The sequence below is a fragment of the Myripristis murdjan genome, chromosome 8 (genome assembly GCF_902150065.1).
Source record: "Myripristis murdjan chromosome 8, fMyrMur1.1, whole genome shotgun sequence".
Classification (NCBI taxonomy): domain Eukaryota; kingdom Metazoa; phylum Chordata; class Actinopteri; order Holocentriformes; family Holocentridae; genus Myripristis; species Myripristis murdjan.
In genome coordinates, this window is record NC_043987.1 from 21676730 (window position 1) to 21697932 (window position 21203).

Below are 21203 nucleotides of genomic sequence, written 5' to 3' on the forward strand. Positions count from 1 at the left end.
TTAGAAAATTGAGAAGGATCACGGCGGGTGCCTCGGGTGTTTTGTCAGCCGCGTGTCCCCGCGGGGTGTGAAGTGAGACGGTGGCCACGGCGTCCTGGAAACCTTATAGCAGGGACTAATGGGCCGGTCCCAGCTGCAGACCTGGGACTCCAACAGAGCTGAGGTGGTGAAATATCAGAAGAGCTCTTTTTACAGTGGCCCGCTCAGATAGCAAGAGCCTGCGGGCACTGCGGAAGCACTGAGTAACAAACCTGTACAGTCAGGGATGGAGGAGAGTCGCACATAGAGCCGGGGAGCCAAATGAGGATGTAGGGAAGGCAATCAAGAAGTCTCAGCATCCTGGGGCCTGAGGATTACTGTGCAGGATGTGCATGTTGATGCAAGTCCACTCTTCCGGCATGATACGAGTGGGAGAGCAGGGCTGAAGCAAGGATCGGGCCTTGTTATTAGATTTTGGTCTGGACTGGGGACGCTCCGTACCACAGCAGGTGGTGTGGCTCTGCCTGATACGTGAGTAGGGGTACTAAAAAGTAGATGACGGGGACTGAGTGGGAGGGAGACAGGCGTACAAGGAGGGACAACCAGGCTTAAGTGGAGGCTGAGGGATTTTTTTTTTTTTTTTTTTTTGTTCTCCACTGATCTGCTCCGGCACGGCCAGAGCTGGCAGAGATGAGTCAGAGGAAGCTGACACGACAGCTAAGGTTGTGGGAGAGTCCCGAGGGTCCCACGTCCACGTCCACCGCACCCTCCCTCACCTCACCTGTGTCGCCCGATCAGTGTCGGGGGCACGGGGGCTCCGCTCTGTTCCGCCGTATGAAACTGAACCGCAGCATTCAGGAGCGCAGACGCTCGTCACATTGTAGTTACAGGTACTCTTCTGCATCCAAAACACCTCTGTCTGATCTTTGACCGGCCCGCTTGGTCCGCTCTGACTCGTTTTGTCCTTGTCCCATAAAGAGGAAGGCCTACTGTTTGTGTATAGAAAAAAAATAGATAGTAGGGCTGGAGAATATTTCAGTATTATATCCTGAAATGGAACCATATGTCGTCTGGGTTTTTCCTATATGTGTTGTCTTTTCCTGGCTTTAATCCTTTGAAACCTTGTTAATGTGGGAACAAGTTAATTAGATTGAGGGAACGGGTTAGGGCCTATATCTCCTGTCCATGAATAAGTAAATCATGGCCTCTGAGTGTTTGTCTCTTCTCATTGCACTTCCTGGTCTTCATAAAAAAATAGTTAAACACACACAAAAATATATGTCTAATTACTATAATATTGAGCTAAATTACAAGAAAATTAGCACAAAATTACTAAAAACTGAAATACAAAGAGATAATCTGATCTTTGTTCAGAGGGTTAGAAAGAACTTTTCAAAATAAAAGCCTGCAAGCAGCTCCTGGGTTTCAAAGGTTTAAAGGCTGATATTGCAGTAAAAGGGATGCAATTTATTAGACCATTCTAGCTGTTCTGTTATGTGTCTCCACCTGCTTAGTCATCACATCTTCACTTCCATTTACTGTTTATATCTTATGAAAGCATCAGTGATCATCCCTACAATATCATCACAATATCAATAGGATTCAATTTCAGGTATTCAGAAATATTGTGATATTTGATTTTGTCTATATCACCCACCTCTAATAGTTAGACTGACTGATAGAATTTGCCCCTTTGTCCTTCATCAGTAAGGATGAAGCTTGGGTGTCATTTCCACTGTATAGGCACAAGCTCGGTGAAGAACATTTCCAGAGAGATGAATACATGCACATGCTAAAATAGCTAGTCAGATGGATTAGATTGGGGGAAATCCTGAATTTAAAGTCGCATAATTACTCCCAAAGTCTGATGGAAAAATAAATTTGGGGATTAGTGCATGGAATTTGCAGAGGGTCCCCCTGGCAGACATTTTTGATGTGTTTTTCATTACTGGGGAAACTTGTTATAATGCGATCTGTAGCCATATTCACAAAGCCTTCTGGGGGAAGAGTGGCTCCTAATTGGCCAATTTAGTAGAAAATAGTAAAAAAAAAAAAAAAAAAATACCGTGCTTCACTCTTAATTTTAGAAGTTAATCTGAAAGCAATTCACAAGCATGTTAGCAGCAAAAGTTAGAAAACTTTAGAAGAGAGTGGAGAGGTGTTTTTGCAGAGATAAAAGCTCTTTCAGCCTACTACATTAAAAATAGATGCTGCAGCTACACTGCAATCTGTCTTCCTATCTATCATAGTCCTTGTCATTCCCACACTTGACTGTAGCCTAAAGTGACAATTATTATGTATATAGATAGATTAGTATGGCACATGGAGACCTCCAACTATAACTCTTTTTGTATCCGGCCTCTAGAAAGTAAACATACTTTTAAAATGTCTCACCTGTTCTGGCTGTATATTTATAGATCATTCATTGCTAAATCGCTATCATTATTCTTACTTTGAAAGCACATGTCACAGGCACTTGTTATATAATCTCAAATGCTACAACCCTTATCAATCAATGGTGACTTTTTTTGAATCTGCCCTTCTTTCAGCCTCATATAAATTGTTTTGTCAAGGGCTATGTAGGTAAGGCAGATGAAAGGCTTCGTGACCACGAGCTCTGGTGGAAAAGAAATGCCCCCTTTGACTAAACCTTCAGTAAGATTGTGGTTGAATAAATCTGGCAGTTAGACCGAGCTGTATGCTTTACGTTCAGTATTAATCAGCAGCTTTCTGCTCTGACACTGTGTGAACTGCTGCCTCAACGTGTCCCCGAACTGTTTCAGTGCAACCTTTAAACAGATGTTGTGACCCAAGAAGAAGCTGGGATTAAAATGGTTCACTTTGCTCACTGTAATATGGTGTGCGATAAAATATAGCTTGTCAGTAGTGTGTTTCTCAGGACATCCCGGTGGCACTCTGCCCATCCACAGGCTCACAGCTGCATGGGTTCATGTTTTCACTCCTGCTGGGCTGCCACATCTCTTTTTCTTCACATTCGCTTCTGAGAAACTGCTAGAAACACCAGAGCAGGGTGGACTGTGTCTCTTGTGTTTGATCTTCGGGGATTTTCTACCGCTCATTGTATGCCACCCTAGATAAGAGCACCTGCTAAATGCCTAAAACATAAAAGTGAATTTTAAAGTTACCCTCAATACCCTCTTAGGCAACTCGTAGTTTGAGTGTGTCACACTTAACAGCTACAGTTTGCTGAATATCGCTGTGCTTTCTGTCCTGGAGGGACTCACATTTGATGAATAGGGTTGAAGCGGGATGGCAATCTGCATGACACAACTCAGCTCACAACGTATTCTTCTGCTTCTTCTTCTTCTTGTATTTAAGTCCTTACCAAAGCCCTAGGACTTAAGACAAAATCAAACATGTCTGATTTTGTCTTAAGAGCCCTAACGAGGAATCCTAGCAGCACTTAAGCTGTGCCGCTAGAGGACATTTTCTCCTGTGATTTCACAAAGACTCTTAAGGAGAAGGTAAAGACTGAAAATCTTAGGAAAAGTCCCCGTGTGTCCCTAGTTTAAGACATGTAAACTGATGTTCTTCACCGTCTCTTATCACCCTGCAGCTTTGATTCAGAGAATGGTCCTTCGCCAGGCCGCAGTCCCATGGATTCGCAGGCGAGTCCTGGGTTGGTGCTCCACCCATCCTTCCCCCAGAACCAGCGCAGGGAGTCCTTCCTGTACCGCTCAGACTCAGACTACGACATGTCCCCCAAAACTATGTCACGCAACTCCTCCATCAACAGTGAGGGGTGAGTATGAAGCCTGGCGTGCCCTATCTATCACACAGAGGACAGAGCTGTCACACACCTTCAAACACACAGTGTCCCAGAATGTAGCTATACATGATGTTGATCAACTCTGCAATGATTATGAATTCAAAATAAAGAAGTATTACGCTAACGAAACTGCGATGAATTCAGTTAAAACTACTGTTTCTGGCTTGTGTCTCTGCAAGTTCCCACCTCGTGAACTTTCCATTAGTGAATTTCAGGAGCCTTTCTCTGTTTAGATCCACACAGGGCTAAGTAAACATCCAGCTCCCAGATACAGCCACTCGTATAAACACTGATACAGAGTGCTACAGCTGTGTTTTTTTTTTTTTTTCTCCATTTGAAACATTCAAATTCACACTGTTCTCTCTTTCTTGTTTTTCTTCTCTCGCTGTGCAGGCACGCTGAAGACATGATCGTCACCCCTTTCGCTCAGGTACGTCCTCCCTCTGTACCTCGCCTGAGATATGTAACTGCTGTAAATGATTTGATAAGGTGGCTAATTAGTGCAGTGAACTTGTCTCGGTCCCCTCTTCCCCGCCCCTCCACCAACACCCCCTCCTCCCACCGCTCCTCCCTCCCACTCTTCCTTCTTCCCTTCTTTCCCTCCTACGCTGTCCATCCATCCCCCAGGTGTTGGCCAGCCTACGAACTGTAAGAAGCAACTTCACCATCCTCGCCAATGTCACAACACCCACTAACAAGTCAGTATCATGCTGTCAGACACCCCTCTCCCCACTTAACTGTGGTCACGACTGCCAGCTTAGTTTGCACTGTGTCTTTGCTAATGTCTCATTGTCCCTGCTCCCACGGAAATTCACATTTGTCACCCTGATTAACCGGGTTTTGTTATTATCAGATCATTTATAAGAAAAAAAAAATCATCTGTATTGTTTAGCACCACTCTAGCACACTGGGTTAGCACTGTGTGCAGAGTGCATCATGCCTCTGATGTGCGTCCCTGACTCTGTACCCAGACAATGGAGACGGTCAATAGCACTAAAATTATTCTGCTTTGTAATGCAGTAGACGGAGGGAGCATAAGTTGGCAAGCTTTTAGCTCCGCATCAATATGATATATAAAGTAATGCACCACCAGAATTGCCAGCATCTATAATTATGCAGTGTTGTGGCCTGAAAATGCCTCCCTCAAGTATAAAACCACTTAGGCAGGCTTGAGGAGAGCTGAGAGGAGGCTTTGTCTTTTTTAGTATTTTTGGATACTTGAATGTTTGAGGTAAATCTAGGGATGCTCATCATTTAAAATTCAGGGGCCACAAGATTCAGTCATTTGGTATAGAGGTTCTCCACTCCATGCTTCTTCTGAGCAGGGCATATAAATGAATTACATCCATAAAATAAATACATATACATGTTTCATAAGTGCCAAGTCTTTTGTCGCCATACTGTAGGTGTGTAACATTGTGTAGGTGCTAAACCCCAGCAGGGGGCAGCAGTGTGTGGTTAACCGTCTGATGTAATGATACATTTGTCCACAGGAGGTCACCAATGACAAGCCAACCCACTGTTCCCCAGGCTACACTCTCTGGTATGTTGTCAGCTAATTGAAACTCTTATTTAGTCCAAAGACTCCCACACTCCCCTCACACCGCTTTCAGGGCACACTGAGGCTCCCACACTCAAAATGCACCGCCATGCACCAACTGGGAGAGACACATGTTTCACCCTACAACATACGTTAAATGGCTATATTTGAACATATAGTAGATTAATATACTACTAGGCAAAAAAAATAAAGGCAGTCATTGACTCTGCTTATTTATCCAAATTGTATTTGTCACGTTTATTCTTAATTATTTATGTTAGATCGATAATTCCTAATTATGGCAGGAATTATTAGCATTATTGTGGAATTATGGCAGTTGACATAAAAAGAACAACCCCAAATAGAAAATGCATGTGTGTGTTATGCATATGAAGTGCTCTGTCTCCACTCTGCAGAGCTAAATGCTTTAACTTGAACTGAAACCCAACGGCAATTGTATCAAGGCATCATATCCTCCCCTTTCTGTGACTAAATTTAACAAAGAGGCAGTTACCACAGTAATAAAATAGAATGGAATGAGTTGAGAAAATACTACTAGATACTACTAGATCACGCAGGTGCACTTTTGTTTTGTTACCTCCACTTATTATCAAGCAGATATATCATTAATAGTTTGGTTGACACTATTGTCCGAAGTTCCTCTCAGTACATTTTTTTTTTTTTTTACTATTGCTAGAAACTGCCCTTCATAACATGACATTTACTATCAAGGCATTCCTGCTTTTACACCAGGATTTGTGTCCATTTACCACAATTAGTTGGTGACACTGTTGGTGTGTGTGTGTGTGTGTGTGTGTCATTCCCAGAGGAGACATACCAGCAGATGGCTCGGGAGACTCTGGAGGAGCTGGACTGGTGTCTGGACCAGCTGGAGACCATACAGACCCACCGCTCTGTCAGTGAGATGGCCTCCAACAAGGTACAAACCTGTACACTTAAATTTCACATCCATGGTCAAATATCCTCCTTCCCTGACGTATACACCAATACGTCATTCTCATACTAGCTGCCTTCATTTGTTGGTGGCAAATACATAAACGATGCATTTTGTGGCTCACATGGTTGTATCATTATATCACAAGATATTATTATTCAGTGTACTGCTGCAGCTGAGTTCAAGTTTATTTAAAGTGCAGTATCACCGTTTACAGTCTCAAAGGGTTACATGCCAATAAGTTTACAACAAAGAGGACGAGACGCCCTGCCTTCCTCATAGTAGACAAGAAAATAATAACAACAACAACAACAACAACAACAATAATAATAATAATAATAATAATAACAAGAACAAGAACAAGAACAAGAACAATAACAGCAATAATAATAATGATAATAATAATAATATAATGCATTTGTTTGTATTTTGAATTCAGTTAAATATATTGTCAATATCATCATAAAAATCCCAATTTCATGATAAATCTGAACTTTTTTCCCCTAGTCAGTGAAGTTGGTGACAATAATATTGCTTTAATTGATGTTCATATCCATGTATTTGGTTGTCCAAAAAAACGTGCACATAATGCACGAAATGTTGTTAATCGAATGGTATCAGTGGTCATCTTTTGATGCAGTCGCATGTTACTGCGTTTACTGTAGATGAGGTCAGTTTGCAATGAGTTGTAAATTATATATAGTGATTCCTAAAATATTGTCTTCTTTGGTTGACTTACAATTCCTTAGTTTTTTTTTTTTTTTTTACATATGTATAATTTATGTGAACTGTGCCGCATGTGTGTTTTTTTTTTTTTCTCTGTGCATTCTCCAATGTACTGATCAGCACTATAATTGTTGATTGACTGTGTGTGTTAGGCTTTTTGTATGGACAGCTGAGAGAGCTGCAGTCCGATTACACTGGATTTTGGAACTGTGTGTGCACTGGTGCGTGATTTTGCGCGTGCACGCCTGGATGTGTGTCTTAAGTGTGTATGCATTTGTATTTGTGGGGGCAAGGAGACAGAGAGAGAAAGAGAGAGAGAGAGAGAGAGAGAGAGAGAGGGAGAGAGGGAGGCAATGAGGAGGGAGGGTGATGGTGTGTGGGTGGGGAGGACATGGGAGGGAGGGGGAACGGGTCCTGATGCTGATGTCTCTGCTGTAACCTTGGTTGCTATCGAACAGCAGCAGGGTCTGCCCTTCCCTTTTAGTCATTGGTTTGCCACTGTGACCACAAGGCATGTGGTTTGGGCATCAACCAATGAAATGCAGGCAATGCTGCTTCAATAGTGCTCTGTCTTAAAGAGACAGCACCCACATTACCTTGTTTATTTTATTCTAGAATTTCTTGACATTGTGCACTTCTCGATTTTTTTATTATTGTTTTTTATGTGAATGATCATGACAGTGAAGATTATGATGGAAGGAAAGATGGAGAGACATGACTGAAAAGACATTTATTTGTGCTTGCGTGTGCATGCATGTGTATGTACGTGCACATAGGGTGTGCAGAGAGAAGGGGTAAACACAGACTCAATGAATACGCTGCTGCCTTATAAGAGCCGCAACTAACCTACAAATATCCTCCGCACTGTGCCAATATGGAGGAACACACATGAATATTCCCACTCAGTCTCTCACTCTTACTCACACCCTTGCTCACACACATATTTTTGACAGACGTACATGCTGTCTGTGACGCATGCGCATTCGGGCTGTGAGAAAATGCAAGCACAGACACACACACACACTCACGCACGCGCCTGCAGCCACACTGGCTGATTAGCTTGCGAGGGCTGTCTACAGCATCCAGGGATACGGCACAAGAGGCAGTGCATTGGAGGAGGAGGAAGAGGAGCCCGAAGCAGCAGGATTAGACCTCCGGCATCTTGGCCAGATGAGCCATGGATTGACTTGGAGCAGGAGACTGGGCTACGGGGCTACGAGGAGACAGGCTGACTGACTGTGGACTGGCTGTGTGTTGCTGGGATCAGTGAGACAGCACAGACAGGCCAATGCACCGGTAGGACTGGGCCGGGCCTCTGGATCCGTGCTGTGGGGGAGGGGCATCAGACGCAGGGAGAGGGAGCCTGTTTTTCCAGACCACGGCTTTGGTGTGATTCTTCAGCCTGACTTTCTGCTACAGGCCTGCCTGCATCCCTATCTCTCTCCCTCTCACTATCACTCTCTCACTGTCTCCATCTTTGTTTTCGTCTTTCTGTCATCATCTGTCACCCCCCTTTCCTCTCCCGATGTCCCTGCCATCATCCTTCTAGCTTCCCCTTTACCTCTATCGCTCGATACTACGGTCATCTTTCCGTCCTGTCGTTACCACCTCTCCATCCCTCTCACCTCCATCGTCTATTTTGGAAAGCATATTAATTGAGTTAGCTCTCTGTTCAACATCACTGTTTTTTTTTTTTTTTTTGTTCACCCCTCTCTCACTCCTCTCTTCCTCAATCGGCTCCTCTCTGTGCCCTTCAGACGGTCCCTCGCTCCCTCTCCCTCCCCCCCCCTCCATCTTCCCTCTTTCGGCTCCCATCCATCTCTACCCTGCAGTTACTGTGGATTTGGGTCAGTTCTGCTCAGCAAATGGGATGAGATGTAGTCTCCACAGCAGCCGGATCCAGAGGGCTCCTGGCCTGCCCATCAGGGGGACCCTCACCTTCTGACCACACTGAGGCTGGAGCCTGACTCTGGACTGACTGGGTGGCCTGCTCTGGAGCACTGCATGTAGGGAAGGACAGTCGGCACCAGCAGCCTCTGCCCTCACCCACCCCTCCCATCCCTTCACCCCTCCTTGGGGCAGCTGTCGCCCTGGAGTGTCCCGGCCTGGTTGGCAGCGGCCTCACCCAACACACCCTGACGACACCCTCATGCCACTGGGGCACCTGCAGTGCCCACACCCCGCTCCACTACCACACCCCCTGCCTGTGCCATCGGCCTACACCCCCTGTTACTCTCAACATGGGTGTGGTGGAGGCCATTGACCCGGCCCCGTCGCCCTGCCCCTCGCCTGTGCCAGGGGGCTACCGGCTGCCCCGCTCCTCCAGCTACAGCCCCCTGCAGGGGAGGGCAGGGGCAGAGCTGGACCTTGGTGCAGCTGCTGGAGGGGTCCTGGAGGGGGGTGGGACGGCGGCGGAGCGCAGGACGCCTTTAGTGGACCTGTTCTGTGAGACCTGCTCCAGGCCCTGGCTCATCGGCTGGTGGGACCAGGTAGGGCTTGGAGAGCTTGGAAATGAGCAAACAGAGCCAGGTGGCTGCCATCTTGGATAGATGTTGTGGACTCTTCAAGTGTTACCTCTCCATCTCTACATGCATTAGCAAGTGGTCTGTTTGCTAACTCAATGTTCTATGTCTGGTGGGTTGTTTTTGAGCCCAGGATCACAATTAAGGCAGTGTCATTTTTGTGAATATTTATGTGGCAAGTGAGAATCTTACAGGGAGACATGAAGATGATATAAGCCTGTGTGGTGGGGGGAAGGTAGCAGCAGAGTCTGAGGTTGGCTTTGTGAGGAACTGCGAGGCAGAATGCTCGCGAGTGTGTTTATATTTTCCTTTACTGTTTCTGTTCTCATCCATTATTTATCCACTGAAGAGGAACAGTCATAAAGGCACAGAGTTTATTAACCCTAACTCTGCTCTGTGTTTTTACACTGCAAAGAAAGGGTGGCAGGTGAGGGTTAGGATAATAAACATAGGTATCACACTTATTCTTAATCTTAGCACACCCATCTATATCTCTGTTCTATATCTGTGAGATTGTGAATGTAGTTCCATAAATCTAAGAAAAGGCATTGGGACTTCCAGATAAATAGTTCTGTTTCATTTACTGCAGGTATTTTGCAGTGTCACATGATATTCATCTCCATCCTCCACACCTGCGTCCCACATCCCTCTTTCTTCCTCTCCTCCTGAGGCTGGCCTCAATAAAGACTTGAGGAGGCCAAGCGTATTGTCAGTGAAGGGCAATGCTTTGTGTCTCAGCACTGAGTGGATCTGTCTGTCTAACAGGATAATGCCATTTCACTATTGTCAGTGTTTTTCCTCTGCTGTGACATCACCCTACATCTTTATAAAATGTGCGTAATAAGATATTATAGGAGATTTCTTTGATGGAGAAAGCTTCTGTCATATCTGGTGTCCTGTGACCGTGATACCAAACTCACTGCCTATTGTCGTAGCTGTCTTTTATTGAGCTACATGTGGCATAAAGCAGCAGTAACATATTATTCACTACTCTGTTGCTCTGCATATTCATTTTCAGAGTGAATGAACCAAATGTACAGGTTATAGCTCAGTGGCTGACATCAGCTGAGGAACACGGGAATGGCTTCTCTGATATTAAAGGGGAATTTTTGCACATGTGTATGTGTACATGTGTGCTTGTGTATTACACATGATCACAGGCACTGAGGACAGATGATGCGCCCCGGGTCTCTCACATATGGGTGCATGTATGTCTGTACATGTGTGTATGAGTTCTTAAGTATGTCCTGTATATGCGTGCTTGTTTCATTAGTCAGTGTCAGAGGAAGAGTGTTGTTTGTCCTGGCACTTGGACTGGCACCGTGCAAGTGTTGGTTGGCAGCTATGACTCAGCGTTACAGCATTAGAGAGAGAGAGAGAGAGAGGGGGGAAGAGAGAGAGAAAGAGAGAGAAAGAAGGGGAGGTTTGGGCCTAGCCTGCTGCTTAAGTGTGCCCCTGGGCTTGACTAGCTTACCTGGTTCCCGATGGCTTAGTTTGCCTGACTGCCTCTATGATTTGCTGTCAGACCACCTACCTGACTGGCCTATCAGGCTGAGCCATGCAGCCAGTGCCAGACTGAACAAGACTGCTCGAAAAACAGAGATAACCAAGAGAGAAAGAGAGAAAGATGGCAGGATTTTATAAAGTCTGTGAAATGGCAGGAAGATACCTGGATGAGCAGTACCTGTGACAGAGGAGGGTTTTGGAGCTAGAGGGCAAATTGTAGAGAGCGTTGTTTACCTCAGGAGGGAGGGAGGTGTAGATTGAAGCAAGAGAGAGAGGTGGAGAGGAAGAAAGCAGAGAAGGGGAGGGTTGACCTTGGTAAAGGTCAGAGACACCTGCCTACTCTCTCAGATTGTCACCCAAGCAGCCACTGCTCTCACATCAAGCTGAAGGACTGACTGTGAGGAGGCAGTTGCCAAGGCAACCACTCCAGTTGCCATGGAGATTATTATGTGTGAAGGATCAGTCAGTAGGACACAGACTGAGGGGTCTTGTCCGAATCGCACTGCGCCTTCACGTGACTTGTTTGCCCATTCAGCTAGAGGGTCTGTATCTAAGAAAAACTCCACGTATTAATATATGAAATATAAAATATCGTGCTGATCGAGATAACATTGAGAAACAGTGTTTTTATGATGGATAACGTACTCACTTCATCACATTTCTGTTGTATTCCTAGGAGCTACAACAGCAGCTGATGAGCACTGTTTAACATATGGCTGTAGAGTTAGAGAGAGAAAAATGTAAACATACTGTACTGCAGCAGTAGATTAATGTATGGTAATCAAAATATTAGCAAAGTGAATTGGGTCATTGTGTTCACATCTGAGAGAAAGGACAGGTATGATTCATGTTTTTCTCACCTTTTAGTGAATTAAACCAGAGTGAGGGTGAGAATTTATTTTCTCATCCTTGACTCACTGGAATATTTTGCTGTTACATATCAATACAAACGGTGTCTAAGTTATAATGTGGATTGTTCCATAAATGTGCCAAATTTCTTATCTCTATATTTTGATATTCTTTGCAACACAACATGACTCCATTAAAATGGCCATGGCTATGATCAGGGCCTCTGTCAGTCCAAGCATAAACATTTCATGTGATCAGCCCAATCACCAAATATATATTTCTGTTTATTAAAGTCAATCTCTCTTCATTCGTCTGTCTTCCCCTCAGTTCAAGAGGATGTTGAACCGGGAGCTGTCCCATTTGTCTGAGATGAGTCGCTCAGGGAACCAGGTGTCAGAATACATCTCCACAACCTTCCTAGGTAAAGTAAACCTGCCTTTCCTCTGTGACCAACCACTGTAGCATGTCTCTTGTAGCTTACACAGCTGACCCAGGTCAAGCTCTACTGCCTCTCCATCCGAGCTGACCCCTGACTGTTGACCCCTGCAGATAAACAGAATGAGGTGGAGATCCCATCACCGACCTTGAGGGAGAGGGAGAAGCCCATGTGTCACATCAGTGGCGTGAAGAAGCTCACACACAGCTCCAGCCTTTCCAACTCCACCATGCCTCGCTTCGGCGTGAAGACTGAGCAGGAGGATGCATTAGCCAGGGTAAATGGATGAATGCACAGCAACCGCACAGGGCCTGATGCACATACATAAATCCACACAAAAGACGACCAAGAACCCAAATACAATAGATGACCAAGAATTATACTCCTATACATATTTCTGAACAAATTTCTGTATTTATTTGTTCATTTGGAAGTATGAATAGTTTACAGTGCACATTTGCATATCTGGCCACTGAACCTGAGCAGGTAAATTGTTAAAAGAAATGTCCACCTAAAACTGTTTATAAAAAACAAGTAGAGGCATTGTTTCTTGCATTTCTGGGTTCTTTTCATACATTTGGTGGTGTATTCCTCTTATTCAAGTGGATAACTGGCCAAAACAAAGACAATGTGACATCATATTGAGGATATTTCAAGCACAGCTACAGTGGAGTGTGTTGTCGACTGTAAACATCAGGTTTTGATGTCAGTCCCTCTGACTCAAAGAACAAGGGCTTCTCTAAACTCACAGGGGAGAAATCCATTGCAGGGGAGATACCACTTTATCCACCGACAGGAGCCTCGGTAAACAAGAATGCAATGTAACCATGCCATTCCATAAATTTACCATAAATGTGATTTGCCACCTGGGAAAATCAATTGACGTCAGCCTCCAAGTGATAATTGGAAGTAGGACATAGGAACTCCCAGTTTGTGTCACAAATTGCAGATCACAGATGCCAAACACTGCAGCAAATCCATCAATATTGTCTGTCCAAAAAAGAAGAAATCAAAATTAACACCTATGTTAACTAAAATACTAAAATAATCCACAACACTCTCTGCTGTGCTTCATTTATTGTTGATTTTAATTTGATTTGTTGATTTACAAATCAAAGTGCCCCATATGTTGAATATGGCGTAAAGGGTAAGAATCATGTTGGAAAATGCTGAAAACCTTTAACTGAAGTAGAAAGACACATAATACGTTAAGGAAAACAAGATACAACAAGAAAAAGCAAATTACAACACCCCATCCTAACATAACTTCCAGAATGCACTGAACATTTCACACTTACACATTCACTAGTGAGGTGTAAATAGTTGAAGGAAGACATTTTATTTATACTTTGTGTCATTCTCATTATGTTGCTGCACTATCATAAATACTCTGTATTGCTATTTTTGTCTGTTTTGCAACATAAGGAGCTGGACGACTTGAACAAGTGGGGCCTTAATATCTTTCGTGTGGCGGAGTTCTCTAATAACCGACCCCTCAGCTGCATCATGTTTGCCATCTTCCAGGTGAGACAGACTGAGATCTGAGACCTTACTGACCCATGCTAAGATAAACTATGGACTTAACCATCTCTGATCGTGACCCCCACCTGCCTCTCTGCTACAGGAAAGGGATCTACTGAAGACCTTTCGGATCCCCGTGGATACCTTTGTCACCTATGTGATGACCCTGGAGGACCACTACCATGCCAATGTGGCCTACCACAACAGCCTCCATGCCGCAGATGTCACACAGTCTACTCACGTACTGCTGTCCACACCAGCTCTAGATGTAAGTACCGGACTACTGTGGACAAAGACAGTTAAAAAGTCTTGCTCTGTCTATGATGTTACCAAAAAAAAAGACCTGGCTACACGCTAAGCAGTTAGTAGCACAACATTAACACTGGATTCGTACACAGATTTAGTTGGGTCATTGTTGCAAAATTGATTGTTGTCCTTTCTTCTCCTTCCTCGGTCTCCAATAGGCTGTATTCACTGATCTAGAGATACTAGCTGCTCTGTTTGCTGCTGCCATCCACGATGTGGACCACCCAGGAGTGTCCAACCAGTTCCTTATCAACACTAGTGAGTCCACATTATTCAAAGGAACACACACGGCTTAGCATTGCATGGATTATCACAGCTCCTGGATTATAGAAAATCTTCAGTGGAACAAAACATTGATCATCATGATCCCAAGAGAATATAGAAAGCCATTTGTACTGACAGAGTCTTTAGAGTGAGTACATCTAAACATGCATCGAGTCTGCTCGGAGGTGCGGCATACCTGTATGGCAGTTGATCCTGATTAATAGTCAATCTCAACAAATTGAGAAAATCCAGAAAACAGTTTGCTGAACCATGCAGGTCACGACTCTTCATATACATACGACTCTTCATATAGTCTAGTCTTCTGCCAATTCTCTGTCTGAAAAAGGAGGCTATGCTCCAGTTATGTCCAACATCTTCAGATTTCTGACTTGTAGGAGCTCTTATAGTCCAGTAATAGATCTCTTTCTAGAAGTAGCACAAGACAGGCAATCATCAGCCATTCTGTAACAATCCAAGTTGACCACTCATACAGGTTCATCATTTCCCACTTGGCCTGTTTCCTTTATCAAACTCACTTACAGTGGTGTTACAGTGGTATTTTATCCACTTTCTTTTTCCCTTTTTCATCTATAATTTACATTTTATTGGTTTTGTTTTTATTTTCCTCTCAGTAAAAGTATGTCTGATGTTGCTTTTTAAACAGTTATAAATCCTGAGTAGGTCAGTGCTGATGCTTTTTTCAGCGTAGGTTTGCCTTCATTGCAATTTGCTCAGAATAAAATGAATTTTGGACTTGTTGTGCCACATCATTAGCCACTGAAAAACCTACCTCAAGCAACAGTTTTGTCTTTCTCATCAAATAGAGTGTTATTTTCCATTAATATGGTGCTAATGCTGATGAAATCATGATGTAGTGTGGGGATGGACTGATGCTGCTGTGTTTTGAACCATACATGTTATATGGTGCTTCTCCCAGACTCAGAGCTAGCCCTGATGTATAATGATGAGTCTGTGTTGGAGAACCACCACCTGGCTGTGGGCTTCAAGCTGCTTCATGAGGAGAACTGCGACATCTTTCAGAACCTGAGCAAGAGACAGAGGCAGAGCCTGAGGAAGCTTGTTATTGATATGGTGAGTGCTTTTCACTGCAGCAATTCTGCACCATCAACAGAACTTTGGTTGCTCCTTCCTTCCTTCCTCCCTTCACTTCACTTCCTCTCGACAAATCAAAGCAAGTCTATTTGTCTAGCACATTTTATGCACAGACAATTCAAAGAACTTTACATGAGGCATTAAAGGCATTTAATAAGAGCCAAAGAACAAAAAGAGTGACATGAAATAGTATGAAAGAATAAATAGCATAAAAAATAATGAGAGGCCGTAGAGAACATCAAACTTTTAAATCTGGATTTAAAAGAAGTCAGAGTTTGAGCAAATCTCAGCCTCTCTAGAAGTTTGTTCCAAATATGTGCAACATAAAATTATTTGTTTTTACTCTCAGAACGGTTAGCAGAGAGAGCAAGTCAGAGATGTATTTAGATACTAAACCACAGAATGATTTATAGACAAGCAGCATCGATTCTATGACACACTGGAAGCCAGTGAAGAGATTACTACATTTCTCTTCCTGTTTTTTTTTTTTTTGTTTTTTTTGTCAATAATTTTCTCCCCAGGTTTTGGCAACAGATATGTCTAAACACATGAGTTTGCTGGCAGACCTTAAGACTATGGTGGAAACCAAGAAGGTGACAAGTTCTGGAGTGCTGCTGCTCGACCACTACACTGACCGGATACAGGTGAGCTGTGACCTTTGAACTCACAGTACAGACATTAACAAACACATAGCTGCCCTGATATGTATGTATGCATTTGTGAATTCAGGGCGGTGCATGTTAGAGCTTTGCATGTAGGGGTGAAATGTGACTACATGTGTGTGTTTGCGAAGGTGTTGAGGAACATGGTGCACTGTGCTGACCTGAGCAACCCAACTAAGCCCCTTGCGGTCTATCGCCAATGGACGGAGAGGATCATGGAGGAGTTCTTCAGGCAGGGAGACAAGGAGAGAGAGCGAGGGATGGAGATCAGTCCCATGTGCGATAAACACACTGCATCTGTTGAAAAAAGTCAGGTAAATGATAGAAATAGGTAGACATACATGCACAGATACACAAACCAGTCAAGATCAATACTTTGTATGATTTTACCTCTCCCCTCTTATCCCTCATGGAAATGGGTTATCCATAGACTTTCTTGATTATGCATATGTAATATACACACATATGCATGTTTAATGTTTCATGTTAAAACCCCCCAGATTGTTAAATGTTAGACCACAGATCCTCATTTGATAAGATCTTGTGTTCTTTGCTGCTAGATATCATTTTGCACACAATTATACATACACAGTTATATAACAGTTAATACTGTAGGTGGGGTGAGAACAACAGTGAGGAGAGTGATCAGTCATCTAAGATCAGAACACTCATCTTGCATTTTCTCATTGTCTTATTTTGTAGTGAGTGACATAGCAGTGAAATTATTTTTTTTCATAAGCAGGGGACCCCTTGAGGACCCATCGGAGTCCCCCAACGCCACTTTAGGAATCATTGCGCCAATTTTCATGTTTCCAACGGTTAAACTCTGTTTTTCTTGTCTCTAGGTGGGCTTTATTGACTACATCGTCCACCCTTTGTGGGAGACATGGGGGGACCTGGTGCACCCAGACGCCCAGGACATCCTGGACACTCTGGAGGACAACAGGGACTGGTATCAGAGTACCATTCCACAAAGTCCCTCGCCACCTCCTGTGGGTCAGGAGAAGGACCTGAGCACCTGCATTGATAAGTTCCAGTTTGAGCTGACGCTGGAGGACAACACTCAGAGAGAACAGGGGCGGGGAGAGGAGGACGACAGGCCGACCCCAAACCATGTGGCACAGGACTGCAGTCAGGCAGAGGAGGAAGAGAAAAAGGAGGAGGAGGAAGAAGGCATGGCAGAGGAGGAAAATGAGGACATAATAGAAGAGGAGGGAGAGATGGCAATGGAGGAGGAGGAGGTGGAGGAGGAGCAAGAAGATGAGCTGAAGGCTCATTTGGAAGCGAGATCTGCAAAGGAGAGACTTCGTGACACAAGTCCTGTAGAGGAAGAGGAGGAGTTGGATTCTTCCTCACCAGCTGAAGATACATGAGTTCTGCTCCTGTATCTCCCTCCTCACTTGCACACATTCTCTTGTTCATCCTTTCGATGGCCAAACCAAGAACAAATAAGACTGCAGTGACAATACAGACCTTTAAATATATTTTTCAAAAAGGGAATAAAGTAAATTACACAGCAACTGTAGATTTGGAGTGGCGACGAGTCCTTCTGGCTAATTTCACAAGGAACTTTAGACTCAGAGGAACACAGGAGAGCATTAACGATGGGCAACGGAAGACAGCGTAGCACTCTGGAAATGGAATGCACACACACAAACACTCATGAAGTGACACAGGAACACATGCAGGCTCACTGCTGATAAACATGCACTCTTACCAACTTAAATAATCATGCAGAGAACAAGTGAGTCATGTAGAGTACACTCATATAATGTGTGTACACTCTTGCATCCACATGCACTTGTGTAATATACATGCAATCCATGTACACGCTGTCGTTTCTTGCACACACACACATACACACACACAAGCACACACACACATACATACATACACACACACACACTTGTTACCACACTTCACTGTGTGTTTGTATGTGTGCATACAAATGAGGGACATGGATAAGAAATGAATCTCTTTGGAAAAAGCCATCTCTTAATGGAGTATTAACAAGTGTCAGTCAGTATTAGTAATTCATGTTTGTTAGAATTTCAGTGGAAACTGTTCTCCTCAGAAAAGCTATACTTCTAAGTGACTTTTTTTTTCCATTTCTGTCGGAAAGAAAAATATGAATAGCCCCAGAGTTGGAGGAGGAGAGAGGAAAACGCTGAAGGAGAGGAAGATGCTGCGATGAAGGGACCACTGAGTCCCGTATCCCTTTTCCCTTTACGAGGAGTGCTACTGGTGCAAGATGGCTCTGTGCCTTTCTGAAACACCAGCTTCCTGAACGGAGCTGTCGTGAAGCAATGCATTGTGGGACAGGAGTGTCTGATTTTGTTATCATTTTTGATTGTCTCTTGTTAAAGATCTATCTTTACTGTTCATGGTATCGTGGTGTGTATCTCACACGTACAGTTTCTGTGGTGATATGTTTTAAGCTGTAAGTCTTCCTTTGTTGCTCTTCTGGTAATATAATAACTCAGAACTTTAGATACGGAGCAATCACTACCACCACCACAACCACCAGTGGACTCTTTCCAGCTTATGGTTTTTCTTATTAGAATGATTTTTTAACTTTCTGAGAATAAGCCATGAGATGCTTTGAAGCATATGTTTTGCCTATTTTCTATTTACCACAGTTGCTAAATATGTTGAAGGGTTATAGAATAATTTCATCAGCAGAACAAATTTTCACACGCCATCTCACACCCACTTGCATTGTGTGTTTATGTCTCCTCATAACACAACAGTTCTCACCAAAGCAAAGGATGAGAAACTTCAATGGATGAAGTGATTTGAAGGAACGGAGACGTGAGAGGAAAATGAAAATCAGGGAGGCAGAATGTCAGGGGAAGGAAGCGTGACTTGGCCCAAAGGAGGTCTGGCAGTCCCTAATCATCCTTGTTATGTTTGATGCTTTTTTGCCTTAATGTCAGATGCAGGATACATACCTGCCAGTATGTAGATTTATATGCTATATAATAGATATCCTAGTATATTTATATCATGTCTGTATGCTTTCTGTGAGTATTGGTGTGTCTATACACAATGTATCCAGCATTTGCATTTGGAAGGGAAAGGGAAACATTGCTGCCAATTAGTCATTATGTTGCTGCAGTGCTCTGGCCAACATAAAGAATGTCTTGTTTTTAATCAGGAAGGTACAGTGACTATCTTTATAGCTACCTTGAGGCACGCAGGTGAAATAAACAACTGACATACAGATAATACAGGCAGTGTGGATGAATATTTTCTCTAAGGTTGCTTTTTCGTTTGAAACTGACTAGGTGTTGGCTTGTGCGCACGCGTGTTTTGTGTGTTTGTGTGTGTACGTGCATGACTGTGCGGTCGTGAGTGAGTAAGAGAGTGAGTAAGTGAGGGCAGGGTGATAAAGATGTTGTCACGTATGTGTCATTGTTCACTCACTAGCATCGCCATCTCTCGCTGAATGGTGTTCAGGATTTGATCAGCACAGCTTAAATAGGTTACCTTTTGTTTAGGTATTTTTTTCCACAGGGTAAAAAAAAAAAAAAAAAGAACGTGAGCGTGGTTCTTTTGAAGGTACGAGCTAGTTTCTGCAGGTCAGTAACTGAGCTTCTATGAGGACACCTCTGCTTGGTGCATCAGGCGCCTGTGTGTTTGACCTGCTCTGTCGCTGGATGGAGCAGAGCTGCTGGGCCGCCACACAGGCTTTCTTCTGGTGGAATGGGAATCCAAGATTACTATTGCAGTTACCTAAATACAAGATTCCCATATGCATCGGCCTTTTACTTTAAAGATGTTGATTTGTTTTTGTGGCTTCTTGTTATGTCATAAGCTATAAAAACATTAATATTTAATTGCCATACAAACACAATACTGTAGCAATTGTTTCTTATTAAGAAATTATTCAATTGATTGATTGCTGCCATTCTTTTTAAATGATGAAAAGAAAACAATGGGGTGTCTCTCAAGTGTTTTCTTTAAACAGTTTGTGTACAGTTTATTTTTGTATCATTCTGGTGGACGGTCTGGAAATTGAATCACGTATTGATGATATAGCTATAAGCATTATCACCCTTGTATATAATGTAAAATTGGATTGTAAATTATAGATTTATTCAAGTCATAATGATTGACAAATAACCACTTAAGGTTGTTAAGTGAACCACAGAAGCACTGCAGGCTACATCCTCACCTTTTCATTATCCTGTTGCGTTTTCACTCACTTGTGCGAACATCCTGTCACATTTTTAACTGTGCACATTTATCATGAAAATTAAAGATATTTGTATGAGCACTTTATTTCGGCAGGTATTGAGGCAGACAATGTGTTTCAGGTAGTGTACACTCTGTGCTGGAGGTTTGGTCACTGGCAGTCACCTATTGATTACATTCCATTGGGCCAAATCCCAAACATTCATTGTGCAGTACTAATCATTCTCACCCCTATTTCTAGAGATATAATTGAACAAACTAGTCATTCTCTAATAATATTACATGTGAGAGTGAAGTTTTTGACTGGTAAAGTCAAATATAAGTGGATTAAGTCACATAGAATGTGACTCAATGAGAAGAAACAACCAACACATGTCCTTTGATAATGTGGCCATTTCTAGAACGATCTCCACCTCTATTTCTTAGTAACTTTTATCACTATCCTGATAGCTTAAACGTCAGTCCCATGGTGGCCTAACTCGCTGGTTCCCACTGGGGTTGCCATCAGGTCACTTTGTCACAGACTGACTCCCTCTGAGAATAATTCTCTGGGCTTTAATTCATGTGTTTGTTCACAAGTTAAAAAGATTACACACGTGGGGAGAAAAGAAAAGAAAAAAAAAAAAACACCATGAAATGATTGTAATATTTGTAAATGATCTTGCTGTAATGTGTAAAATGTGTCCAAGTTATTTTTTATTATATTATTTTTATGAAAGTTTTTCCTCTTGACAGAGCTGAGGTGTCATTTTGTGAATAAATGCATTTAATAAGCAAACATCTATATATAAAACAATATTATATATCAGTATATTTTTCTTTTATTTCACTGTTCGG

General features: G+C 43.1%; 1 protein-coding gene and 1 long non-coding RNA gene across 2 annotated transcripts in view; one reads left to right on the forward strand and one right to left on the reverse strand.

Moving 5' to 3' along the window:
• On the forward strand, positions 1-21051 carry pde4a (phosphodiesterase 4A, cAMP-specific). Its single transcript, XM_030058935.1, has 15 exons — positions 1-869; positions 3557-3742; positions 4163-4199; positions 4397-4467; positions 5263-5312; positions 6137-6249; positions 12195-12288; positions 12417-12580; positions 13729-13827; positions 13928-14092; positions 14289-14388; positions 15332-15486; positions 16029-16151; positions 16301-16483; positions 17015-21051. Exons 1-15 carry the CDS (start codon positions 670-672, stop codon positions 17540-17542), a joined length of 2268 nt encoding a protein of 755 aa, XP_029914795.1. The 5' UTR covers positions 1-669; the 3' UTR covers positions 17543-21051.
• Positions 15324-21203, reverse strand: part of LOC115364395 (uncharacterized) — a 7249-nt gene continuing 1369 nt past the window's right edge. The window contains exons 2-3 of the long non-coding RNA XR_003928664.1: positions 16331-16466; positions 15324-15438 (exon numbers count right to left, since the gene is read on the reverse strand). This is a non-coding gene — a long non-coding RNA (uncharacterized LOC115364395). The remainder of the gene's footprint in view (positions 15439-16330; positions 16467-21203) is intronic.